Genomic DNA, 23034 nt, shown 5'->3' with positions numbered 1-23034 from the left:
GTCCCACCCTTCAGCTCCACTCAACCCCTCCCATCTATCTCTGAACACCATCCTGTTTTGATTTCTATTTGCCATATATGTTCTCAACTGTGCTGTGATGTTTCACACAAGTTCTGAACCTTTCTATTCTAACAATTGGCCCAGCGTTGTCCGGGTTTGGCCGGTGTAGGCCATCATTGTATATAAGAATTTGTTCTTAACTGACTTTGCCTAGTTAAATAAAGGTTAAGGTAAATTATACAAATGATACAAAACAAGCTATATATGGACAGTACCAAAACAAATGATCTATTGATTCCCTCTCTTCGCAGAAAAATGGTTGTATCCCCCATCATACAGGGCCTTCGGAAAGTATTCACACCCCTTGACTTTTTCCACATTTTGTTACATTACAGCCTTATTCTAAAATGGATTAAATATATAATAATCTCAGCAATAACCCATAATGACAAAGTGAAAACAGTTTTTTAGAAATGTTTGCAACTGTATTAAAAATTAAAAACAGAAATACCTTATTTACATAATTATTCAGACCTTTTGCTATGAGACTCGAAATTGAGCTCAGGTGCATCCTGTTTCCATTGATCATCCTTGAGATGTTTCTAAAACTTGATTGGAGTCCACCAGTGGTAAATTCAATAGATTGGACATGATTTGGAAAGGCACACACCAGTCTATATAAGGTCCCACAGTTGACAGTGCCAAGCCATGATGTCGAAGGAATTGTCCGTAGCGCACTGAGACAGGATTGTGTCGAGGCACAGACCTGGGAAGGGTACCCAAATATTTCTGCAGCATTGAAGGTAACCAAGAACAAAAGGCAGTTTTAACCACCGAGACTCTTCCTAGAGCTGGCCGCCCGGCCAAACTGAGCACTCGGGGAGAAGGGCCTTGGACAGAGCTCCAGGGTTCCTCTGTGGAGATGGGAGAAACTTCCAGAAGGACAACCATCATCACTGCATCACACCACCAATCAGACCTTTATAGTAGAGTGGCCAGACGGAAGTCACTCCTCAGTAAAAGACACATGACAGCCCGCTTGGAGTTTGCCAAAAGGCACCTAAAGACTCTCAGACCATAAGAAACAAGATTCTCTGGTGTGATGAAATCAATATTGAAATCTTTGGCATGAATGCCAAGTGTCACGTCTGGAGGAAACCTGGCACCGTCCCTACGGTGAAGCACGTTGGTGGCAGCAACATGTTGTGGGGATGTTTTTCAGCGGTAGGAACTGGGAGATTAGTCAAGATCGAGGCAAAGATAAACAGAGCAAATTACAGAGAGATCCTTGATTCAAATCTGCTCCAGAAAGCTCAGGACCTCAGACTGGGTCAAAGGTTCACCTTCCAGCAGGACAACGACCCTAAGCACAAGCCAAGACAACGCAGTAGTGGCTTCGGGACATCTCTGGAGAGACCTGAAAATAGCTGTCCAGCAACGCTCCCCATCCAACCTGACAGATCTTGAGACAAATGTGCTTCAACAAAGTACTGTGTAAAGGGTCTGAATATGTATGTAAATGTGTAACGTAACAGTCAAGGGTTCTTAATACTTTCCGAAGGCACTGTATATAACATTCTATTGGTTGTAAGAATTTTGAGTAATAATTTAAATTGAAAAACTCAAAGTTTTGAATCCAGTGTAGTTTTGTACAGTCGTGGCCAAAAGTTTTGAGAATGACACAAATATGAATTTTCACAAAGTCTGCTGCCTCAGTGTCTTTAGATATTTTTGTCAGATGTTACTATGGAATACTGAAGTATAATTACAGGCATTTCATAAGTGTCAAAGGCTTTTATTGACAATTACATGAAGTTGATGCAAAGAGTCAATATTTGCAGTGTTGATCCTTCTTTTTCAAGACCTCTGCAATCCGCCCTGGCATGCTGTCAATTCACTTCTGGGCCACATCCTGGCTGACGGCAGCCCATTCTTGCATAATCAATGCTTGGAGTTTGTCAGAATTTGTGGGTTTTTTAGGATTGACCACAAGTTCTCAATGGGATTAAGGTCTGGGGAGTTCAAAATATCAATATTTTGTTCCCCGAGCCACTTAGTTATCACTTTTACCTCATGGCAAGGTGCTTCATCATGCTGGAAAAGGCATTGTTCGTCACCAAACTGTTCCTGGATGGTTGGGAGAAGTTGCTCTCGGTGGATGTGTTGGTACCATTCTTTATTCATGGCTGTATTTTTAGGCAAAATGGTAAGTGAGCCCACTCCCTTGGCTGAGAAGCAACCCCACACATGAATGGTCTCAGGTTGCTTTACTGTTGGCATGACACAGAACTGATGGTAGCTCTCACCTTGTGTTCTCCGGACAAGGGGATTCATCAGAGAAAATTACTTTACCCCAGTCCTCAGCAGTCCAATCCCTGTACCTTTTGCAGAATATCAGTCTGTCCCTGATGTTTTTCCTGGAGAGAAGTGGCTTCTTTGCTGCCCTTCTTGACACCAGGCCATCCTCCAAAAGTCTTTGCCTCCCTGTGCGTGTGATGACGGCACATGTTTTCTTACAGGTAACCAACAGAAGAAGAACAATGATTCCAAGCACCACCCTCCTTTTGAAGCTTCCAGTCTGTTATTCGAACTCAATCAGCATGACAGAGTGATCTCCAGCCTTGTCCTCGTCAACACTCACACCTGTGTTAACGAGAGAATCACTGACATGATGTCAGCTGGTCCTTTTGTGGCAGGGCTGAAATGCAGTGGAAATGTTTTTGGGGGGATTCAGTTGTATGTATATGTGTATGCATGTATATCAGTTGATAAACCATGTGCCATGGAATCGGTACATCAAAAATCTTGCAAACTATTTTGCAATCTATATGGCACAGCTGCACTCTTTTTGGTATACTTTTCATGCAGGTCTGCCAGACAAGTTCCTTACTTTCTCCCCTTTCCATTTTTACAGTAATACTGCAATTAGTTGGTTGTAATTTTGAGAAGAGCAGACATTTCCACATGTTTGTGTTCGCTGCATGTGTGACATAACTCCACCAGTCCTATTCATGATATCATTTACAAAGATTATACATTTTTTAAATGTTTTTCTCCAAATATATTGTTTTTTTTCAAATCAATTAGTATATTCGAATTTCACCAAATATTTGTTGTATTATTTGTTCTGTCTTTTCTGGTGAATTAAACTGAAATTGCAACCAACTTTCTAAGGCTTGTTTTAAAAATAGTCATATTTTGTAGATTATTTCATTTTCAAATAACCGAAAGTGAGAGGTTGTAATCTGAATAATGGTAAAAAGGCATTGGGGTTGAACATTGGGTGATACATTCTTACTAATCTGCGAGAGAACCAGATCGGATTTAAGTACACATTTTATATGACTGATCCTTTAGTGAGAGGTCTCATGCTTTAATATTTAATCATTTCTGCCCCCAGAATTCATATCCATTATACAAATAGGTCTGTTTAATTTTGTCTGGCTTGTCGTTCCAAATAAAATTTTATCTTTTTTGCTTTTATAATAAATAAAAAAAACAAGTTGCTAGGTGTAGGCAAGCTCATTAGCAAATAGGTAAACCGGGATATGACTAAAGACAAGACTTGTGTTAGATCTCCGAACGAACGCTTACAGACCATCTACGGGTCCCTATGTTGCTTGACCTCTAAATGTTTAGTAAAAGGCATAGGCTGACGCACATCCACAACTGTGCTGTAGAGGTGCTGACTAAGGAGAGTAAACTATAAAAAGAAAGTGGCACACTCTAGTTATGCCCTCATGGATATAGCAAACAACGTTTCAGTAGGCAGCACCTTCTTCAGGGTTTGGGAGCATAGCTAGAGTGTGCCACTTTCTTTCTTGACCTCAATGTTTGTCAAACACTGTATTTATGTTTCCCCGGGTCACTCACTCTGGTGAAGAGTCTGGCGTGAGGCTGGACATGTCCTCCTGGGTGGGGACTGTGGAGAGAGGCAGAGACAGATGTCACAATTGAAAGGTTAAAGGCCCAATGCAGTCAAAAACATTATTTTCCTGTATTTGATATACATTTCCACACTATGAGGTTGGAATAATACTGTGAAATTGTGAAGATGATGATTACCCTTTTAGTGTAAGAGTTTGAAACGACCACCTGAAATTTCAGCCTGTTTTGGTGGGATGGAGTTTTGGCCTGCCTGGTGACATCACCAGGAGGTACATTTGATAATAGACCAACAAGACAGAGAGTTCCAAACCTCTATGCCAATAACAGCTCATTTTCAGTTTTCCGCTCCACACTCAGTCCATTCGCACTTGAGAAGTCGCTCTTTTACTGAAAAGCAATTTCTGTTTCTTTTTGACCATTTTAATTAAAAACAGTGTACTTATTTGTTAACCAAAAATGGTTTGATATTGAGATAAAAATGGCTGCATTGGACCTTTAAAGGTGAAAAGGTCAAACAAATGGGCAACATCGCTTGATTGACATCTAAGAGCACTATTGTTTGTAAAATGTCCTTTTACCATTGTAATACCATCATCTACAATGGATATTCTGGATAAGATGGACAATATCCCTTCACGTTGTATAAATCCAGGAAAGGGATAGCTAGTCAGTTGCACAACTGAATGCATTCAACCGGGAAGCAGTTGTCGCGGGGGTTAATTGCCTTGCTCAAGGGCAAAACAGCAGAGTTTTCCACCTTGCCGGCTCTGGGATTCTGTTCAAACTCTCTAACTGCTAGGCTACCTGCCGCCCCTTGGTAATGGAGGATTTCAATGGTCTATCACCGTGCAGCACATATTACATGACAACTTACCTACAGGCATTAAAACATTATACCACTCATTGGACAAAGAAAAATACACCCTACAGTTTCCCTAATTACATATATGAGCTTGCACGCTTTGAGAACCTCTGGTAAAGGTCTGAAACTATACGCTCCTTATAACACAAACAACTCTTCTTCTCATCTTTGCTCCTCTCATCGGAATGGAACAGCCGTTGATTTATAATGTACATGACTAATCATACAGAAGTTAATCGGACTAGCATAAAGAACCCCTCCCCCGTGGTTTAATAAGATTATATCATATCGTATAGGACAGAACCATTACTGTTAACCCTCTTGGGATGAATGCAGATATTCCCCTGTGCTAAGACTGGGAGAGTATAAAATAGCTTTCCTAACAGTGCAGTATGATCTGGGTACAGCTAGGATTTTAAAACTCATGGCGACCGATCCCCTTGACCAGGTGGTTCCAGCACGTCGTTACGCTGGGGATGATCTACGCAGCCCAGAAGGATGTAGCTGTGAGCCACCAAAGGGTCCCATTCTTATACCCACTGTTAGTGTGTGTGGAAATCCTGCCTTATTCCCTCACCTTTCCCCTCTCTCCCCAAGTCTCCTACCCCAGTCCTGTCCAGTACCTTGCATTTTCCTGCGATGGAAGCGCGGCGAGCCCAGGAAGCTGTTCTTGATAGAGTTGAGACGTGTCCTCCAGGGCAGTCCGCCGATGGAGGGGCTGGGGGGCGGCGTGGGGCTGGGGGTGCCTGCCGGGCTATCCTTGGGTGTGTGCACCGGAGTGCCCTTGGGGGTGGGGAGGGGGCTCCCCAGCGGAGAGGGGTGCGGAGTCACCTGTATGGTGGGGACAGATTTGTGACCGTTGTGGTCAGGGTGGAGGCGGTGCCGGCGAAGGGGGGTCATGGGTGGCATTGGGGACAGGGGGATGGAGAGCTTGGGGGGCACGGTGAGGGGCGGGTGGCGGCGTGGCCGCGGGCTGTTGGGGACGCAAGGGGGGCTGCCCAGGGGTGATGAGGGGGAGGTGGGCTCCGACTTGGGGGTGGTTGGGCTGTCAGCCAAGTTGGGAAGAGGGTTGGACCTGGTGGTCTGAAGGGGCTTCTCAGACACTTTGGGCTTGGCGGGAAGGGTCTGTGTGCGGGGGTGCATCAGGGGGGACCCCATCTTTGGCGTGTAGGAGTTGGGGAGCGGGTGTGGGTGCACCCGATTGCCCCCCCCTACCCCGTTATGGTTAAGGCGGGACTCTGGGGAATGGGTGGGGCTACAGTTGGGCGACTGACAGAGGTCCGGCGACTGGGGCGGGATAAAGAAGCGCCGGACCGGCTGCGATTGGGCACGCACCGTTAGATTGACAGCGCAGGCAGCCAATGAGAGACCACGCCCAGAAGCCAGGGGACATATATAGAAAACACCACAACCCAATAAAGGTGGATTGCAATGAAAAGGCACCAGGGAAAAAAACAGCAATATAGTAAGAAATGACATGGAGGAGAGGATAGGTGGAGCGAATGACACACAGGCAGGGAGAGTGGTGAGAGTGCAGAAAGAAAGACAAGAAGAACATGCCATTAGCACAACCAGCCAACCAGGAGGCAGCAGCACCATGGGGGGGCAGAAGTGTAGAACATTACAAGCATTCATGAAGCCAAACCCAAACCGGCAACTGAAGCAGCACCCAAAGCTAACTGCATTAGCTTCCAGACTTCATTGTTGGAAAGCAGCCATACTGCATGCACAATGCTGTGGTATGAATGACATAGCAACTATCATGACAGGACATGAAAGTTTATGACAGCTAATGAAAACTGGCATGTATTAAAAGTTTATGCAATGTTTATTGGCTTTTTGTTGTGTCACTCATATGGCAGCATTATGAAGCGTTTATGACGACTGCCTTGGTGAAGTGATCCTCATTAAATATAACGCATGAGCGTGTATGTCTCTCTGTGTGTGTGTGTGTGTGTGTGTGTGTGTGTGCATGTGTTTGTGTGGGTGCATGTGGGTGCTCTAAAGTTTAAAGGTCAAATTATACTCCTAAACCCTAATCCCCCATATCCCTATATCCCTCAGTAGAGTGATCCCATCAATGTGTGACATAATATGTAGCCTTACACAATCGGCACAATATTTAGGAGGACTAACATGGCATCACCACTATCTGGAACCAAGTCCTTTTCAGTATCACTCATCATAAAAAAAAGAACAGGAAGTAACATTTAGGCACCAAACCCCTGCTGGGGTTGCTGACATACATATTTGCCAGAAAGAAATATCCTCGACTATGAAACTTCTACAGAATCCTTCATAACACTGACAGTTCCGCAAGAAGAGGCAGAATATGGGATGACTGCATGTTTGTATCCTCGCTAAGGGCTGGCTTTAAAAATGCATGGCCTTAGTAAAAAAAAAAAAAAAATGGAGGAAATGTGCATGCTAGCTAGGAGATGGTTAGTTGATTTGTGGCCCAGACTTTTACAGTCATTATATAACATGGCAGTACTTTCTACTGTATTCCCCAATCGAAGATGACTGTGATGGATTATTATGTTACTATTTTATAGTACTGGTCATTGAACACTGAAATCCCACGTATTGGGATTTCAAATAATGGATGTGTTTGCAATCTGATGAGCTGTTGGGGGAGTTAAGAACTTTAAAACAAGAACCATGGGTTCCCTCGTCAGTACTTAAGCCCTTATGAGACATCACAAGAAGCCCTATGACATGCAGCCTGCATAGCTCTGTCATAACGATGATATAACAACAGTCGGAACAGGTCATGATAACCACACGTACATTACAGTATAACAACTGATACAACCCGTGAACGACACTAAATCCTCATATCAGCGTTATGTCAGGTGTCATAAGTCATGCCCTGTGTTTTGGGCTATCATGACACGTGACGTGGATTTTAACCTTCATTTTAAGCCTTTTCCAGAAATAGAATTACACCAAAAATGAAAGCAATTGTTTGAGGATGGTGCTGGACCATCTGACATAAAAAAGAAAAAGCTTTAAATAAAGATAAAATCCATGATTGTCCAAAACACATGGCCCTAGTCATAAGCTGTCATAGGGTATAGAGACTGGTAGCTTTACACTACTCTTATGACAGGATTATGCAGGCTTCATGTCAGATTCCCCTGTGAGCTGCCTCTTTCAATAGCCTTATGAGTGGCCGTAGTGAGTGAACAGCAGCGTGTGCATTCCGCCGACAGCCACAGCACAGCAGAGCTAGCGGTGAGGTGAGTTGGTGCGGTGCAGTGTGGGCCCCGGTGGGCCAGCGGGTGTTGCGGAACAACCGAACTCTTACCCTGGGACTGCTGAGAGGACTAGTGGAGAGACCGGAGGACGCTCCACTGATAGACCGTGACCTATAGACACACACGCAGGCACACAGGGTTAAAGACATCCTCTGGCAATGCGATATGTGCGACTGCAACAGGAAAACACCACAATATGACCATACACTGGCACACCCCTAGCTGAAGGGAGGACAAAAAGCACGGGGGACAAACGCATATAAGCTCCAAAAAGAGTGTGATGAAGTTGCCCCTACACACTGATCTAAGATTGGCTTTGTGATTTACCCCATAATGGTTCAAGTTGCAATTTGGGAGAGTAAGCTGATCTTAGATCTGTGCATAATGGCATTTTCTAGCAGAAGCTTCTGGGAGAAGTAGAGGAAAGAGATCAGATGAGTTCATTAAAACTAACGTAACTACCGTGAACACAGTTGTAGGTTGGCTGTAGCACTTTGTACTGTATGCCGCTTATCTGTACTTTTTGAAAACTTTGCCCTGAGCTATAAAGGTTGGCGGAGATTGAATCATACAGGGTAAGTAGAGGAGATTGACTCAAACCAGGATGGATAACTGTGGATGTAGCCGGGGTTATTTCACCCCTGGGGAGGGAGTCTGTTCAGGTCGGGATTTCTGAGGTGTTTTATTAAACACATTTCTCTCTGTCTTTCAATCTCTCTCTCTCTCTGTCTTTCAATCTCTCTCCCTCTCTCTCTCTCTCTCTCTCTCTCTCTCTCCCACTCATTTCAATTCAATTCAAAGGGGCTTTATTGGCGTGAGAAGCAATGTATATATTGCCGAAAGCATGTACAATAAACAATCACAGATTATTAACAATTAACATTAGACACACAAAAGTTTGAAATGTTATATGATTAATTATGTGTAGTGCTGTTAGAATGTGCACATAGAAGAAGTATAAATGGCAAGGGAAAATAAATAAACAGATAAATATAGCTTTCATTTACTCTGGTGTTTGTTTTCCTCTGGTTGCCTTTTTCTTATCGCAGCAACAGGTCACAGATTTTGCTGCGATGAGCGCACACTGCTGGTATTTCACACTATTTTTGGGGTCCATGTAATGTGAGGGAAATAAGTCTCTCTTATATCATCGCACATTTGGCAGTAGGTCAGGATGTGCAGATCAGTTCCCACCTCATTTTGTGGGGAGTGGGCACATAGCCTGTCTTCTCTTGAGAGCCAGGTCTGCCTATGGCGGACTCTTAATAGCAAGGTTGTGCTCACCGCATGGTCTGTTTTCCTCAGTTTCCTATCAGTCACATTGGTCACGCTCTCTCTCACTCCTATTCACTCTCTTCCTGGCTCATCACGCTCTCCATCTCTCTTTTTCTCTCTCTCTCTCTCTCTCTGTCTGTCAATCTCTGCCTCCCTCTTCCTCTACCTCGCCTTTTATCTTTGATGAGGCATCAGAGCTGTCCTTGTGCATAGCTTCAAATGGCTTGTGTGTACAATATGACTAACACAGACACACAGTGGCTGTCGACTAAAACGGCAGACCGTTGAAAGGTGTGGTGTGTGTTGGCTTTTAAATACTAGATTGGGTGTAATGGCCAACCGTGTCTGTCGACATGACAACAAGACATGCAAAGCATCAGGGTCTAAAGTCGTCATCGATAAATACTTCAAACATGTCAGCTATGCCGTGATTACACACACACACACACACACACACACCTCAAAATAAATCAGTGTCGTGTCTCTATTCTACTCCAGAAGAGCTCCAGAAGAGCCTTTTCATTCTTCATTTCCAATTAATTCACTTTTCATTCATGTTTTCCTTTTATTTGTTCCCTTTCTCTTGTCCATCCTCTGTTGTCAACCCCTCCATCCCTCACATCACATAGGGCCACAGGGATTTAATTTGCCATTGACGATTTGGCTATTTTGTTGGAAACTAACATTGAAACAGTAAATCACGGTTAAATATGCTGCAGTGTGCGCGCACACACAATAACACACACACACACACACACACACACACACACACAAAGCTTCAACCTCAGGGAAGGATTTCATCCATCTGGATTACAAAGTGGCGACAGTAATACAAAACGTAAGGCGAGCGAACAAGAACCTAAGAGCTGAGTTGCCTTTCACCGAACCGCAATGGAATCCCCCAGACAGGGTTCTACACCAGACAGACATCGATGTCACAGTAGGGACACAGGAGATGAAGTAACGTTACTGCACCACAAACTACATGAAACTGTAACAAATGGAGAACGGAAGAAGATTTATGAAGGGAGACGTACTACAAGCCACAGAGTTAAGATGCAGGGGAGTTTCCCTCAGAGGTCTTTCTATGGGCCATACTGTATTTGGACATGTAGTAAATATTGATAACTGAGTACATACAAGTCAAATTACAAATGGCTTTATCATTTAAATGTGATAGAAAACGAGGCAACGGTGTACTTTAGGACCATGCGGATGCTTCCGAGCTGTCGGGTAGGCTGATTGGAGTGTTTATCCGACTGGATTAAAAAAATATATAATAATAATAATAATTATGTCCTCCCCACTTCTAAAACCAAAGTAGCGCCCCTGCATATACATATAGTCATAATGCTTTCAGTCAATCCTATTTTGCGTGTGTAAACTTTGGAAATGTAATGGCTGTTCATTCCTTATTCTGCTGTATGTTGATGGAGGGCAAGGTGAGGCGCTTTTTAATTACAACACATTATTGTACTTGCGTGTGCGATCATACACACCTTGCCAAAACCAGGTAGTCTTTCAACCACATAATAGAAAGAAATCTGTTGTTTGATGCCGATGAAATACAATGCGTGTTTGTGTGTACGTGTGCATTGGTGTGTGTGTGTGTGTGTGTTTACCACTGTATCGCTCTAATTAGATAATGGAGATAAAAGACTATTCAGAGGGATGTGACTGCCTTATTTCCATCCCTATTTGTTCTTCTCTTCTTCGCTCCAGCAAAACGCCCCATCCGCATTTCCACCAATTAATTTATGCTAATCGCTCTCTTGTACGGTGCGGTGGGGAGGGGGGGGGGCGGATCGGGGAAGCGTCTCTAAACTGTGTTCCTGGACACAAGGTCATCCGTGAATAGGCTTTGAAAGGAAGATTGGACCTGACTCACCATGATGTGGTAACCTCACAAATAGACGGGCAGAAGACAAACAAATTCACACATGCTTGGGAGCGAACACAGGCACACACACACACGCGTTCAGGCACACACAAACACACACACACACACACACACACACACACACACACACACACACACACACACACACACACACACACACACACACACACACACACACACACACACACACAATGGGGAAGGAGGCAAAACAGGGAAACAAGGAAGTTGACCTAAAATTGGGATTTGCCCTGGGACGCCGACACTACAGCATCAAAGGGAAGAGAGGGGCCAAAAGAAGGAGGAGGAGGATAAGATGCTTTTGATGTGCATGGAAGCAGCCGAGGGTGTAGAGAAGACTCCCTCCCTCCATCTCTTCTCTATCTCCTCTCTCCTTCAGTTCAGTCTGGGCCTGATCACATTGGCCTAGTTTACCACAGTATGAAAATAAGGGCTTTATTGTGTGAATTCATTATCAGATAGCCAGGCAGTCAAGTGAACTTCTGGTAAAAGTTTCCCGAAGAATTCTAACGGCAGGAGGTTCGATTCTTTGGGAATGAATTTTATGCAGACAAGAAGGGAGCTTAGTTTTTTATTGAAGTTTACTAGACTACCCTCTCAAAGGCTTATAGACTTAAACATGGTGAGAATGTGAATGGGAAAACCCCTCTGAAACTCAACTGTGGCAAAGAGAGACAGACAAAAGTGACAAATACCTTTCTTCTTTGGTGAAGTTAGCGTTTGTGATATCCAAGCTTTTACTGAAAACAGACTTACTACAGACAGACAGAAAGAAAGTAAAGAGACAGACAGAAAGACAGTCACATAAAGGGACTGATTCGAAGCATTCCCTAAAAAGTACAGATTATTGTATAGGTCAACGAGTTGGCAACCTCACGTTAGTTGTGTGTGCAATACAGAGCTGGCTGTTGCTCACAATGACCAATGCACAGGAAGTAATATTAGTCTTGAAAGGAAAAGTTTCACAGAGGAAGAACAATTATTGATCACGGCATGACAATGAAAACATGAGAAAAGATTCACAGGTGACATGAATATATTAATCAGCAAGTAAAAAGAGGTGAAACAAAAGGCTAAGACACTTTGAACGGTCATGATAATATGGGGGTATTCTCATAAAAAAAAAAAAAAAAGAGTTGAAGTCTTAAAGCCTCTGTCCTCGTTGGAAGACTCACCCGTGCAGAAAGTTGTAAACTTTTCTGTCAGTGTCAGGCTGTCATAACACGCCAAGCAGCTTAATAATTCAGTGAGTGAGGAGAGGGATTCTACTGGAAGTACACACACAGCAGATTGAACTCATGGAAAGAGATATCCAACAGGGAATCCATAATATGTAGGCACCCGACTGCTACGTGGGTCAATCCGGGGGGTGCGTGTTTGTGTACGTGTTTGTATGGTGTGTATGTGTGCGTTTGTGGTGTGTGTGTGTGTGTTGTCCATGCATGCACGTGTCTGTTTGTTAAAGAGATTCCCCAGTCATTTTGTATACTTTTTAGCCAGTAGTTCTGAGAGTGGCACTCACAAGCTAGAAGTGGCCCTCAAAATTGCATACTACGTCACATATGTGCCGATGTGTGCACCACGTAATTGCTCTCTCCCTCTGCTGTGTCCACTGAGCCGTTGGGCCTGCCTCATTAGATAACGCTGGGCAGGCCTCTTGCTAGCTGCCACTCAAATGTGAGAGGCTAAAGCTCAATGTAGGGAGAATGGCACGGCACAGCTTCAAGATAAACAGTCACTTTCAAACTAGGGATTTCATGGCCAATTGAGGTAAGACGGTAATTCTACTCATAGTTTATGCATGTATGAACTACACATTGACACATCCAGCCCAAAGCGGGAGGTAAAAAATAAAATCTGAGACTGCCCAGGGTGTGTGTGTGTGTTCGTGTGAGCATTAGTGGGTATGTGTGTTTATGTGTGGGTGTGCTTACACTGATATGTGTTGCAAGTACTTGTGCATGTGCGTATGTGTGTCAATATGATACGTGTGAGTGAGTCCATGTACTGTATGTGTGTGTACATCACACCATACCTCTGTCCATGTGTGGCCATGTCGATGGCTCGTCGTACAGGTACAGGAGAGCCCCCCTCTGTGACACTCAGCACCTCCATAGACTTCCTCTCCGGCCTCCTCTTCCCATGGCGGTTCAACATGGGGGAGTCCACGCGCTTCCTGGGCGGGTCAGCTGAACAGGGGTCAGGGGTCAAATGTTAGGGGTCAGGGGAGAAGCAAGTGAAGCAAGAAAGAGAACTAGTTAGCAACAAACCAACTACATGTGTGACAGAACATCTTATCTGAGTTATGGTGTAGCTACTGCAGGTTTTTATTCAAACAAGGCATAGAAGGTTTGGACTAGTCTACTTCTCCTATTGTGTTGGGATGATTTGGACAAGCCTACCGATCTCACTGCGTGGGGGGAGGTTCTGGTCCTCCTGACTGGGGTACCTCTCCTTCCGGTCCAGCAGCAGGAAGTAGATCATCTTCTCCTGGTTATCACTGGAGAGACAAGACAGTAAAGTCATCCTGTCAGATGTCCTTGAAGCACCTCAGAGTGGATGACTTCGCTGACACTTCCATTTCTCCCTCCATATCTCTCCATCCCTTTCTCCTTCCCTCTTGTCAGAGAGCAGGTCTTTCATCAGTTTGCTCTCATCTCTGACACAGCCCAGTGAGTGCATTATCTCCCTCCCTCCCTCCACAGAGAGCAAGTCTTTGGTGTGTTTGTTTTTGTCCCTGAAGCAGCACAGAGTGCACTTCTTTAACCCTTCCATCCTTACAGTCCTTCCTCCTTCACCCTCTTTACCCTTTCCCTCCCTCCCATCCCTCTATTACTCACTCGTCAGAGAGCAGGTCTTTGGTGAGTTTGCCCTTGTCTCTGAAGCAACCCAGAGAGTGCATGCTCTCCAGGACGTCCGGGTCTATCTCTTCAGTGCTCAGGGTTCTGATGGCCACCTTCCTAGGGACAGGCTGCTCCGGCTCAGGCTCGTTCTTCCCAGCTCTGACAGATAGGAAGAATGACAGGAATGACTGACAGATGTTCTTTTTTTATAAATATTTTTTTCACCAGGGAAGACATATTGAGACCTAGGTATTTTACAATGGCATCCAAAGGTTTAATAACCTTTTGTGACTAGGGGGCAGTATTTTCATTTTTGGAAAAAAAACGTTCCCATAGTAAACGGGATATTTTGTCAGGACAAGATGCTAGAATATGCATATAATTGACAGTTTAGGATAGAAAACACTCTAAAGTTTCCAAAACTGTAAAAATATTGTCTGTGAGTATAACAGAACTGATGTTGCAGGCGAAAGCCTGAGAAAAATCCAATCCGGAAGTGCCTAATGGTTTGAAAGCGCTGCGTTCCAATGCGTCCCTATTGAGCTGTGAATGGGCTATCAACCAGATTACTCTTTCTCCGTATTCCCGAAGCTGTCTACAGCATTGTGACGTAGTTTTACGCATTTATGTTGAAGAATTCCCGTAGGCGGCTACATTGCGCAAGTGGTCACCTGATGGCTCCCAGAGTGACTCTCGCGTAAAATACAGAGGTAGCCATTACTCCAATCGGTCCTACTGAAAAACGAATTGTCCCGATGGATATATTATCAAATAGATATTTGAAAAACACCTTGAGGATTGATTATAAACAACGTTTGCCATGTTTCTGTCGACATTATGGAGCTAATTTGGAATATTTTTTTGCAGTTTTCGTGACTGCAATTTCCGGGCGATTTCTCAGCCAAACGTGAAGAACAAACGGAGCTATTTCGCCTACAAAAATAATATTTTTGGAAAAAAGGAACATTTGCTATCTAACTGGGAGTCTCGTGAGAGAAAACATCCGAAGCTCATCAAAGATAAACGATTAAGGGTGATTAACAAAAGGCTAAGCTGTGTCTCAATATATTTAATTTGTGATTTTCATGAATAGGAATATTTTCTAGGAATATTTGTGTCCGTTGCGTTATTCTAATTAGTGTCAGTCGATGATTACGCTCCCGCATGCGGGATGGGGAGTCACTAGAGGGTGAGTAGTAGCAGCTGCACTTTGATAAATAACATCACCATAATCAAGAACAGATAAAAAGGTTGACTAACAAAAATCTTCACGTAACAAGTAAAGTATTGGTCCCATGTTTCAAGAACTGAAATAAAAGATCCCAGTTATTTTTCATATACACGAAAAGCTTATTTCTCTCAAATCTTCTGGACAAATTTGCTTCCACCCTGTTAGTTATCATTTCTCCTTTGTCAAGATAATTCATCCACCTTACAGGTGTGGCCTATCAAGAAGCTGATTAAACAGCATGATCATTCCACAGATCCACTTTTTTGCCGGGGAAGATAAAAGGCCACTCTAAAATGTGCAGTTTTGTCACACAACACAATGCCACGGATGTCTCAAGTCTTGAGGGAGCGTGCAATTGGCATGCTGACTGCAGGACTGTCCACCAGAGCTCTTGCCAGAGAATTGAATGTTCATATCTCTACCATAACATATCTCCAACATCGTTTTAGAGAATTTGGCAGTACGTCCAACCGTCCTCACAACCACCGACCATGTGTAACCATGCCAACCCAGGACCCCCACATCTGGCTTCTTTACCTGCGTGATCATCTGAGACCAGCTACCCGGACAGCTGATAAAATTGTGGATTTGCACAACTGCAGAATTTCTGGTATGGCCAGGCATAAGCTACGGACAATGAACGCAATTGCATTTTATCAATGGCAATTTGAATGCACAGAGATATTGTGATGAGATCCTGAGGCCCATTGTCGTGCCATTCATCCGCCGCCATCACCTCATGTTTCAGCATGAAAGTGCACGTACCCATGTTGCAAGGATCTGTACACAGTTCTTGGAAGCTGAAAATGTAACCAGTTCTTCCATGGCCTGCACACTCACCAGACATGTCACTCATTGATTATGTTTGGGATGCTCTGAATCGACGTGTACGACAGCATGGACCAGTTCCCACCAATATCCAGTAACTTCGCACAGCCATTGAAGAGGAGTGGGACAAAATTCCACAGGCCACAATCAATATCCTGATCCACTCCAAGATGATTGAGGCAAATAGTGGTCACACCAGATACTGACTGGTTTTCTGATCTACACCCATATCGTTTTTTAAGGTATCTGTGACCAAAATAGGCATATCTGTATTCCCAGTCATGGGAAATCCATAGGTCATGGCCTAATGATTTTTATTTTGTATTTTCTGATTTCCTTTATATGAACTGTAACTCAGTAAAATCTTTGAAATTGTTGCATGATGCGTTTATATTTTTGTTCAACGTATCTTCGTCATGTTTGGTGGATTAACTTTCTTAACGGGTAAAGTAGTTTCACAATTCTGATAGCTTTGTAGTGTGTTTTTGTCATTGCTAACATTGTCAAATTGAAAATCTCCCGTTGTTAGTGTTCTACTCCAAATGCATTGCCTATCTAGATGAGCTGGTTAAGAAACTACAATTTAAAGTTGTCTTTTTCTACAGAAACAGACAGTGCCTTTTTCTCTAAGCAGTAGCAATGATGAACTGACATGATGTAGCAATGAGCAAAACACATTATTACATTGCTGAAGAGTAGAACGGTCCTTGGCTCTTTTCTGAAAGGAGGTATCCTCTACAGCATCGGTGTTTCCCCCGCGGGACGGTTGAGCGAACATAGGCTAATGTGATTAGCATGAGGTTGTAAGTTACAAGAACATTTAAAAGTCATTTCTGATATTGGCAGAAAGCTTAAATTCTTGTTAATCTAACTGCACTGTCCAATTTACAGTAGCTATCACAGTGAAATAATACAATGCTATTGTTTGACACAATTATGAACTTGAAAATGTATTCGTAAACCAATTAGGCACATTTGGGCAGTCTTGATACAACATTTTGAATCAGTCTAAACCGTTGCACATACACTGCTGACATCTAGTGGCCAAAATCTAAATTCTGCCTGGGCTGGAATAATACATTATAGCCTTTCTCTTGCATTGTACCAAGATAATGGTACCAAATTATTATTATTTTTTAAATGTGTCTTTGTATTATCTTTTACCAGATCTAATGTGTTATATTCGCCTACATGAATCCAACATTTCCACAAACTTCAATGTGTTTCCTTTCAAATGGTATCAAGAATATGCATATCCTTGCTTCAGGTCCTGAGCTACAGGCAGTTAGATTTGGGTATGTCATTTTTGGCGAAAATTTAAAAAAAGGGGCAGATCCTTAAGCCTGCATTGTTAAGGCCAAGCCATTTAGGAGAAGAAGAGAGTTCCATTAAAACTAAGAACATGATGGTATTTTATGTTCAGGTGGTGTGCAGGGCAACTACTAGAACCTCTCACGTCTGTCCTAATGGACCTACCTTCTCTTACTATAAAGGCTGTGAAATGTTTTACTTCAGATTCCATTAATTCCCATTCACTAATTTAGCCTATGTAAGTGCAATACTTTTATCTACTGACCCTTTGTTTGAATGTTTGCTACATTTTCTCAATTTAATTTAATTTCACAGGTAAAAGTGCATATATCTATTATATGCACAAAACAGCCAGCGTGTACACACACACACACACACACACACACACACACACACACACAAACACACACACACACACCCACATATAAAGGAGCTTTACTCACATGTACCAGTTGTGCTTCTGGATCTGCTCCAACTGTAGAGACACACAGGAAGAGGAAAAAACATTGTGTTAATGACACAGCATGTGGAACAGGTGCTGCGAAAGACAGACAAACAGACAGACAAGCAGACAGACAGACAAACAGACAGACAAAGTGAACACAGAAACGTGCCTTATCCGTTCTTACTGTATGCATTATGACACACTTAAGGCTTCTAGTAACAACCCCGTCTTTATCTACTGTAGTGACAAAAAAATATAAAACACGATATGTACAAAAGTATCTGGACACTATTTCAGGCACACCCATTGCTGACAGGTGTATAAAATAGAGTACACTGCCATGCAATCGCCATAGACAAACATTGGCAGTAGAATGACCTTACTGAAGAGCTCAGTGACTTTCAACGTGGCACCGTCAATGGAGGCCACCTTTCTAACAAGTCAGTTTGTCAAAATGATGCCCTGCTAGTGCTGTTATTGTAAAGTGGAAATGTCTAGGAGCAACATCAGCATAAGAACTATTCATCTGGAGCTTCATGAAATGGGTTTCCATGGCCGAGCAGCCGCACACAAGCCTAAGATTCCCATAAACAATGCCAAGCGTTGGTTGGGTTGGTATACAGCTCATACTGGACTCTGGAGAAGTGGAAATGCTTTCTCTGGAGTGATGAATCACGCTTCACCATCTGGCAGTCCGACAAACAAATCTGGGTTTTGGGGGATGCCAGGGGAAGGTTACCTGCCCAAATGTGCCAAATCAAAAGTTTGGTGGAGGAGGAATAATGATCTGGGGCTAGGCCCCTTAGTTCCAGTGAAGGAAAATCTTAACGCTACAGCATACAATTATATTCTAGATGATTCTGTGCTTCCAACTTTGTGCCAACAGTTTGGGGAAGGCCCTTTCCTGTTTCAGCATGACAATGCCCCTGTGCACAAAGCGAGATACAGAAAGGGTTTGTCGAGATTGGTGTGGAAGAACTTGACTGGCCTGCACAGAGCCCTAACCTCAACCCCATCGAACACCTTTGTGAGGAATTGGAACGCCGACAGAGTGCCAGGCCTAAAAGCCCGACATCAGTGCCCAACCTCACTAATGCTCTTGTCGCCGAATGGAAGCAAGTCCCCGCAGCAATGTTGCAACATCTAGTGGAAAGCCTTCCAAGAAGAGTGGAAGCTGCTGTAGCAGAAAAGGGTGGACCAACTCCATATTAATGCCCATGATTTTGAAATGAGATGTTCGACATGCAAGGGGTACACGTACTTCTGGTCATGTAGTGTATATTAATTTCTATTTCTATGGGGCTTCCACTTCAATACATAAAAAAAAACATTATTATAGCATTAATATTAATATTATTTTTGAGTAGATTAAGCAGATAGAAAACCAGCTTAGTGAGGGACACTTAAAACATTGGGCAACTGGGAAATAACCATCTCCTTGACAGAAAACTCCAACGTGAGTGAGAGTAATCTAGTTAACTGTTGGAGGTGTAATGAACACGATGGGAGACGGAGAGCTGGTTTCAAGCGCAGGGCGCAGCAGGTGTTTTTTATTTTTAAAAGGACCACAGGAGGAGGCAGAGCCAGGGGCAGGCAGAAGGTGATACACGGGTTGTCCAAAAAGGCAACAGTACAGGCAGGGAAAAGGCTAGTAACGTCGTCCGGGAGATCAGGCAATAGGTAGATAACAGGAAATCCGATAGGCTAAAGTACAGGCAGGGAATAGGCAAATGGCGTCGTTAGTGAGGCAGGCCAAAGCTATCATACACGGGAGGATGACATTACAGGAAACCCAGCGCTCCGAATAGACATGTGTCACAAAACAAACAACACCTCACAATGACGGGGTGCAAAGAACTGAACCATATAGTGTGTGATAATGACATACAGGTGTGTGAACAGGTGATCAGAATTCAGGTGATTGGGATCTGGAGAGTGAGCTGCGTTCAGGGGATCTACGTGTTTGAAAGTGTGAGCTGGAAGCAGACGTTACAGCAGGAAGTCACGCTGTAGCTGTGGGAGGGTTTGAAGTGCTGACTGTCTGTGACTCAGATGGCTGAACCAAACAGCCAATGGGATTGCTGTCTAGAGCAGGGGTGGGCAAACTTCTTGGCTCGAGGGCCACATCGGGATTTTGAAATTCGCCGGGGGGACGCATTTTTTGGGGGGACCAATTGCTTGTTCAAAACTACTTGCAGGGGACTTCCGAGTGGGGCAGCGGTCTAAGGCACTGTATCGCAGTGCTTGAGGCGTCACTACAGACTCGGGTTTGATCCCAGGCTGTGTCACAGCTGGCCGTGACTGGGAGACCCATGAGGCGGCGCACAATTGGCCCAGCGTCGTCTGGGTTAGGAGAGGGTTTGGCAGGCCGAAATGTCCTTGTCCCATCGCGCTCTAGCAACTCCTGTGGTGTACCGCGCGCATGCATGCTGACACGGTTGCCAGGTGTACGGTGTTTCCTCTAACCCAGCCTTCGGGTTAAGCGGGCATTGTGCCAAGAAGCAGTGTGGCTTGGCTGGGTCGTGTTTCGACCTGCTCTCGACCTTCGCCTCTCCTGAGTCCGTACAGGAGTTGCAGCGACGGGACAAAACTATAACTACCAATAGGATTCCACGAAATTGGGAAGAAAAAAAGTGTAATATATATATACAGTGCCTTGCGAAAGTATTCGGCCCCCTTGAACTTTGCGACCTTTTGCCACATTTCAGGCTTCAAACATAAGGATATAAAACTGTATTTTTTTGTGAAGAATCAACAACAAGTGGGACACAATCATGAAGTGGAACGACATTTATTGGATATTTCAAACTTTTTTAACAAATCAAAAACTGAAAAATTGGGCGTGCAAAATTATTCAGCCCCTTTACTTTCAGTGCAAACTCTCTCCAGAAGTTCAGTGAGGATCTCTGAATGATCCAATGTTGACCTAAATGAATAATGATGATAAATACAATCCACCTGTGTGTAATCAAGCCTCCGTATAAATGCACCTGCACTGTGATAGTCTCAGAGGTCCGTTAAAAGCGCAGAGAGCATCATGAAGAACAAGGAACACACCAGGCAGGTCCGAGATACTGTTGTGAAGAAGTTTAAAGCCGGATTTGGATACAAAAAGATTTCCCAAGCTTTAAACATCCCAAGGAGCACTGTGCAAGCGATAATATTGAAATGGAAGGAGTATCAGACTACTGCAAATCTACCAAGACCTGGCCGGCCCTCTAAACTTTCAGCTCATACAAGGAGAAGACTGATCAGAGATGCAGCCAAGAGGCCCATGATCACTCTGGATGAACTGCAGAGATCTACAGCTGAGGTGGGAGACTCTGTCCATAGGACAACAATCAGTCGTATATTGCACAAATCTGGCCTTTATGGAAGAGTGGCAAGAAGAAAGCCATTTCTTAAAGATATCCATAAAAAGTGTTGTTTAAAGTTTGCCACAAGCCACCTGGGAGACACACCAAACATGTGGAAGAAGGTGCTCTGGTCAGATGAAACCAAAATTGAACTTTTTGACAACAATGCAAAACGTTATGTTTGGCGTAAAAGCAACACAGCTGAACACACCATCCCCACTGTCAAACATGGTGGTGGCAGCATCATGGTTTGGGCCTGCTTTTCTTCAGCAGGGACAGGGAAGATGGTTAATATTCATGGGAAGATGGATGGAGCCAAATACAGGACCATTCTGGAAGAAAACCTGATGGAGTCTGCAAAAGACCTGAGACTGGGACGGAGATTTGTCTTCAAACAAGACAATGATCCAAAAGATAAAGCAAAATCTACAATGGAATGGTTCAAAAATAAACATATCCAGGTGTTAGAATGGCCAAGTCAAAGTCCAGACCTGAATCCAATCGAGAATCTGTGGAAAGAACTGAAAACTGCTGTTCACAAATGCTCTCCATCCAACCTCACTGAGCTCGAGCTGTTTTGCAAGGAGGAATGGGAAAAAATGTCAGTCTCTCGATGTGCAAAACTGATAGAGACATACCCCAAGCGACTTACAGCTGTAATCGCAGCAAAAGGTGGCGCTACAAAGTATTAACTTAAGGTGGCTGAATAATTTTGCACGCCAATTTTTCAGTTTTTGATTTGTTAAAAAAGTTTGAAATATCCAATAAATGTCGTTCCACTTCATGATTGTGTCCCACTTGTTGTTGATTCTTCACAAAAAAATACAGTTTTATATCTTTATGTTTGAAGCCTGAAATGTGGCAAAAGGTCGCAAAGTTCAAGGGGGCCGAATACTTTCGCAAGGCACTGTATATATATATTTTTATATATATCCGGGCCGCGGGCCGTACTTTGCCTGCCCCTTAGTCTAGAACCAGAGTGGAGGTTTCCCGGATCTGATTAAGTCTACTCCTGAACAAAAGAAAATGCTAACTGTAGAAACGCCATTAAAAGTGATGTTCAGTCAAGGAATAGTCTTAATCTGAGCATGAGAAACTGCCCCAGAGTGTCTTTAGTCAAAATCAGGGGAAGATGGCTCCCTTTCTCTGCAGTGATAAGTGATTTCTGCTTTACTAGTACTGTGAGTGAGAGCTTTACACTGTGGTAGTCAATATTTTGTGGTAATAAAGTGAGATGGAATTGTTTTTTACATATCTGCTAGTCCCTTTTGAAGTTTCCCCCTGTATTGATTGAGAACCAATTTACATTTCACCTGAAAGTGAACAAATGTAGTATTAAGTGCATCTTTAAGCTGAAACAAGGATGTTTTGAACATTCACCTGATCCTAGGCCTGATCTTAGTGGTAGATTTGGTGGGACATACCCATCTCTTAGGGGTGTAAACTGATCAGATATTAAGGGAATTGTCTACCTGGAATAAGGGGGTTATGAACATACATCTGATCCTAGAGCTGATCTTAGAGGAATGTACCGTGAGTCTCTTAGCGGCATCCACCTCGATCATGCCCCGAAGAAGGTTCTGACAGTCTGGGGGGATGAAGTGGGGCATGTGGAAAACACCCAACTTCACCTTCTCCAGCAGGTTTCTCAGGTTGTCATCGTCAAATGGCAGGGCACCCTGGAATGATAAGATTCTATTCATAAATCCAGCCAGCCAAATGGATACACTGCATTCAAATCATCATGGATAACACAAAAAAATTTCACTGCAGTACTTAATGCAGCTGGTGGCCACACCAGATACTGACTGTTAATT

The 23034-nt window shown here is 43.6% G+C and overlaps 1 protein-coding gene across 8 annotated transcripts in view; it reads right to left on the bottom strand.

The window, feature by feature from the left end:
* LOC110506278 (serine/threonine-protein kinase BRSK2) overlaps positions 1 to 23034 on the bottom strand; it is a 164817-nt gene that overhangs the window by 12942 nt on the left and 128841 nt on the right. For 2 of the 8 annotated variants that reach the window (XM_036963397.2, XM_036963400.2), the window contains exons 8-16: positions 22750 to 22896; positions 17860 to 17891; positions 14044 to 14205; positions 13606 to 13703; positions 13239 to 13392; positions 11899 to 11958; positions 8061 to 8121; positions 5374 to 6067; positions 3874 to 3922 (exon numbers count right to left, since the gene is read on the bottom strand). In XM_036963397.2, the coding sequence (XP_036819292.1) occupies positions 3874 to 3922; positions 5374 to 6067; positions 8061 to 8121; positions 11899 to 11958; positions 13239 to 13392; positions 13606 to 13703; positions 14044 to 14205; positions 17860 to 17891; positions 22750 to 22896 (1457 nt within the window). The remainder of the gene's footprint in view (positions 1 to 3873; positions 3923 to 5373; positions 6068 to 8060; positions 8122 to 11898; positions 11959 to 13238; positions 13393 to 13605; positions 13704 to 14043; positions 14206 to 17859; positions 17892 to 22749; positions 22897 to 23034) is intronic. The other 6 variants (XM_036963401.2, XM_090221746.1, XM_090221745.1 and 3 more) reach the window with 3 other exon arrangements.

This window comes from Oncorhynchus mykiss, chromosome 26 (genome assembly GCF_057628025.1).
Source record: "Oncorhynchus mykiss isolate SJ-2025 chromosome 26, ASM5762802v1, whole genome shotgun sequence".
Classification (NCBI taxonomy): Eukaryota; Metazoa; Chordata; class Actinopteri; order Salmoniformes; family Salmonidae; genus Oncorhynchus; species Oncorhynchus mykiss.
The sequence above is the reverse complement of the archived record's forward strand: the minus strand, read 5'-3'. Positions and strand labels throughout refer to the sequence as shown.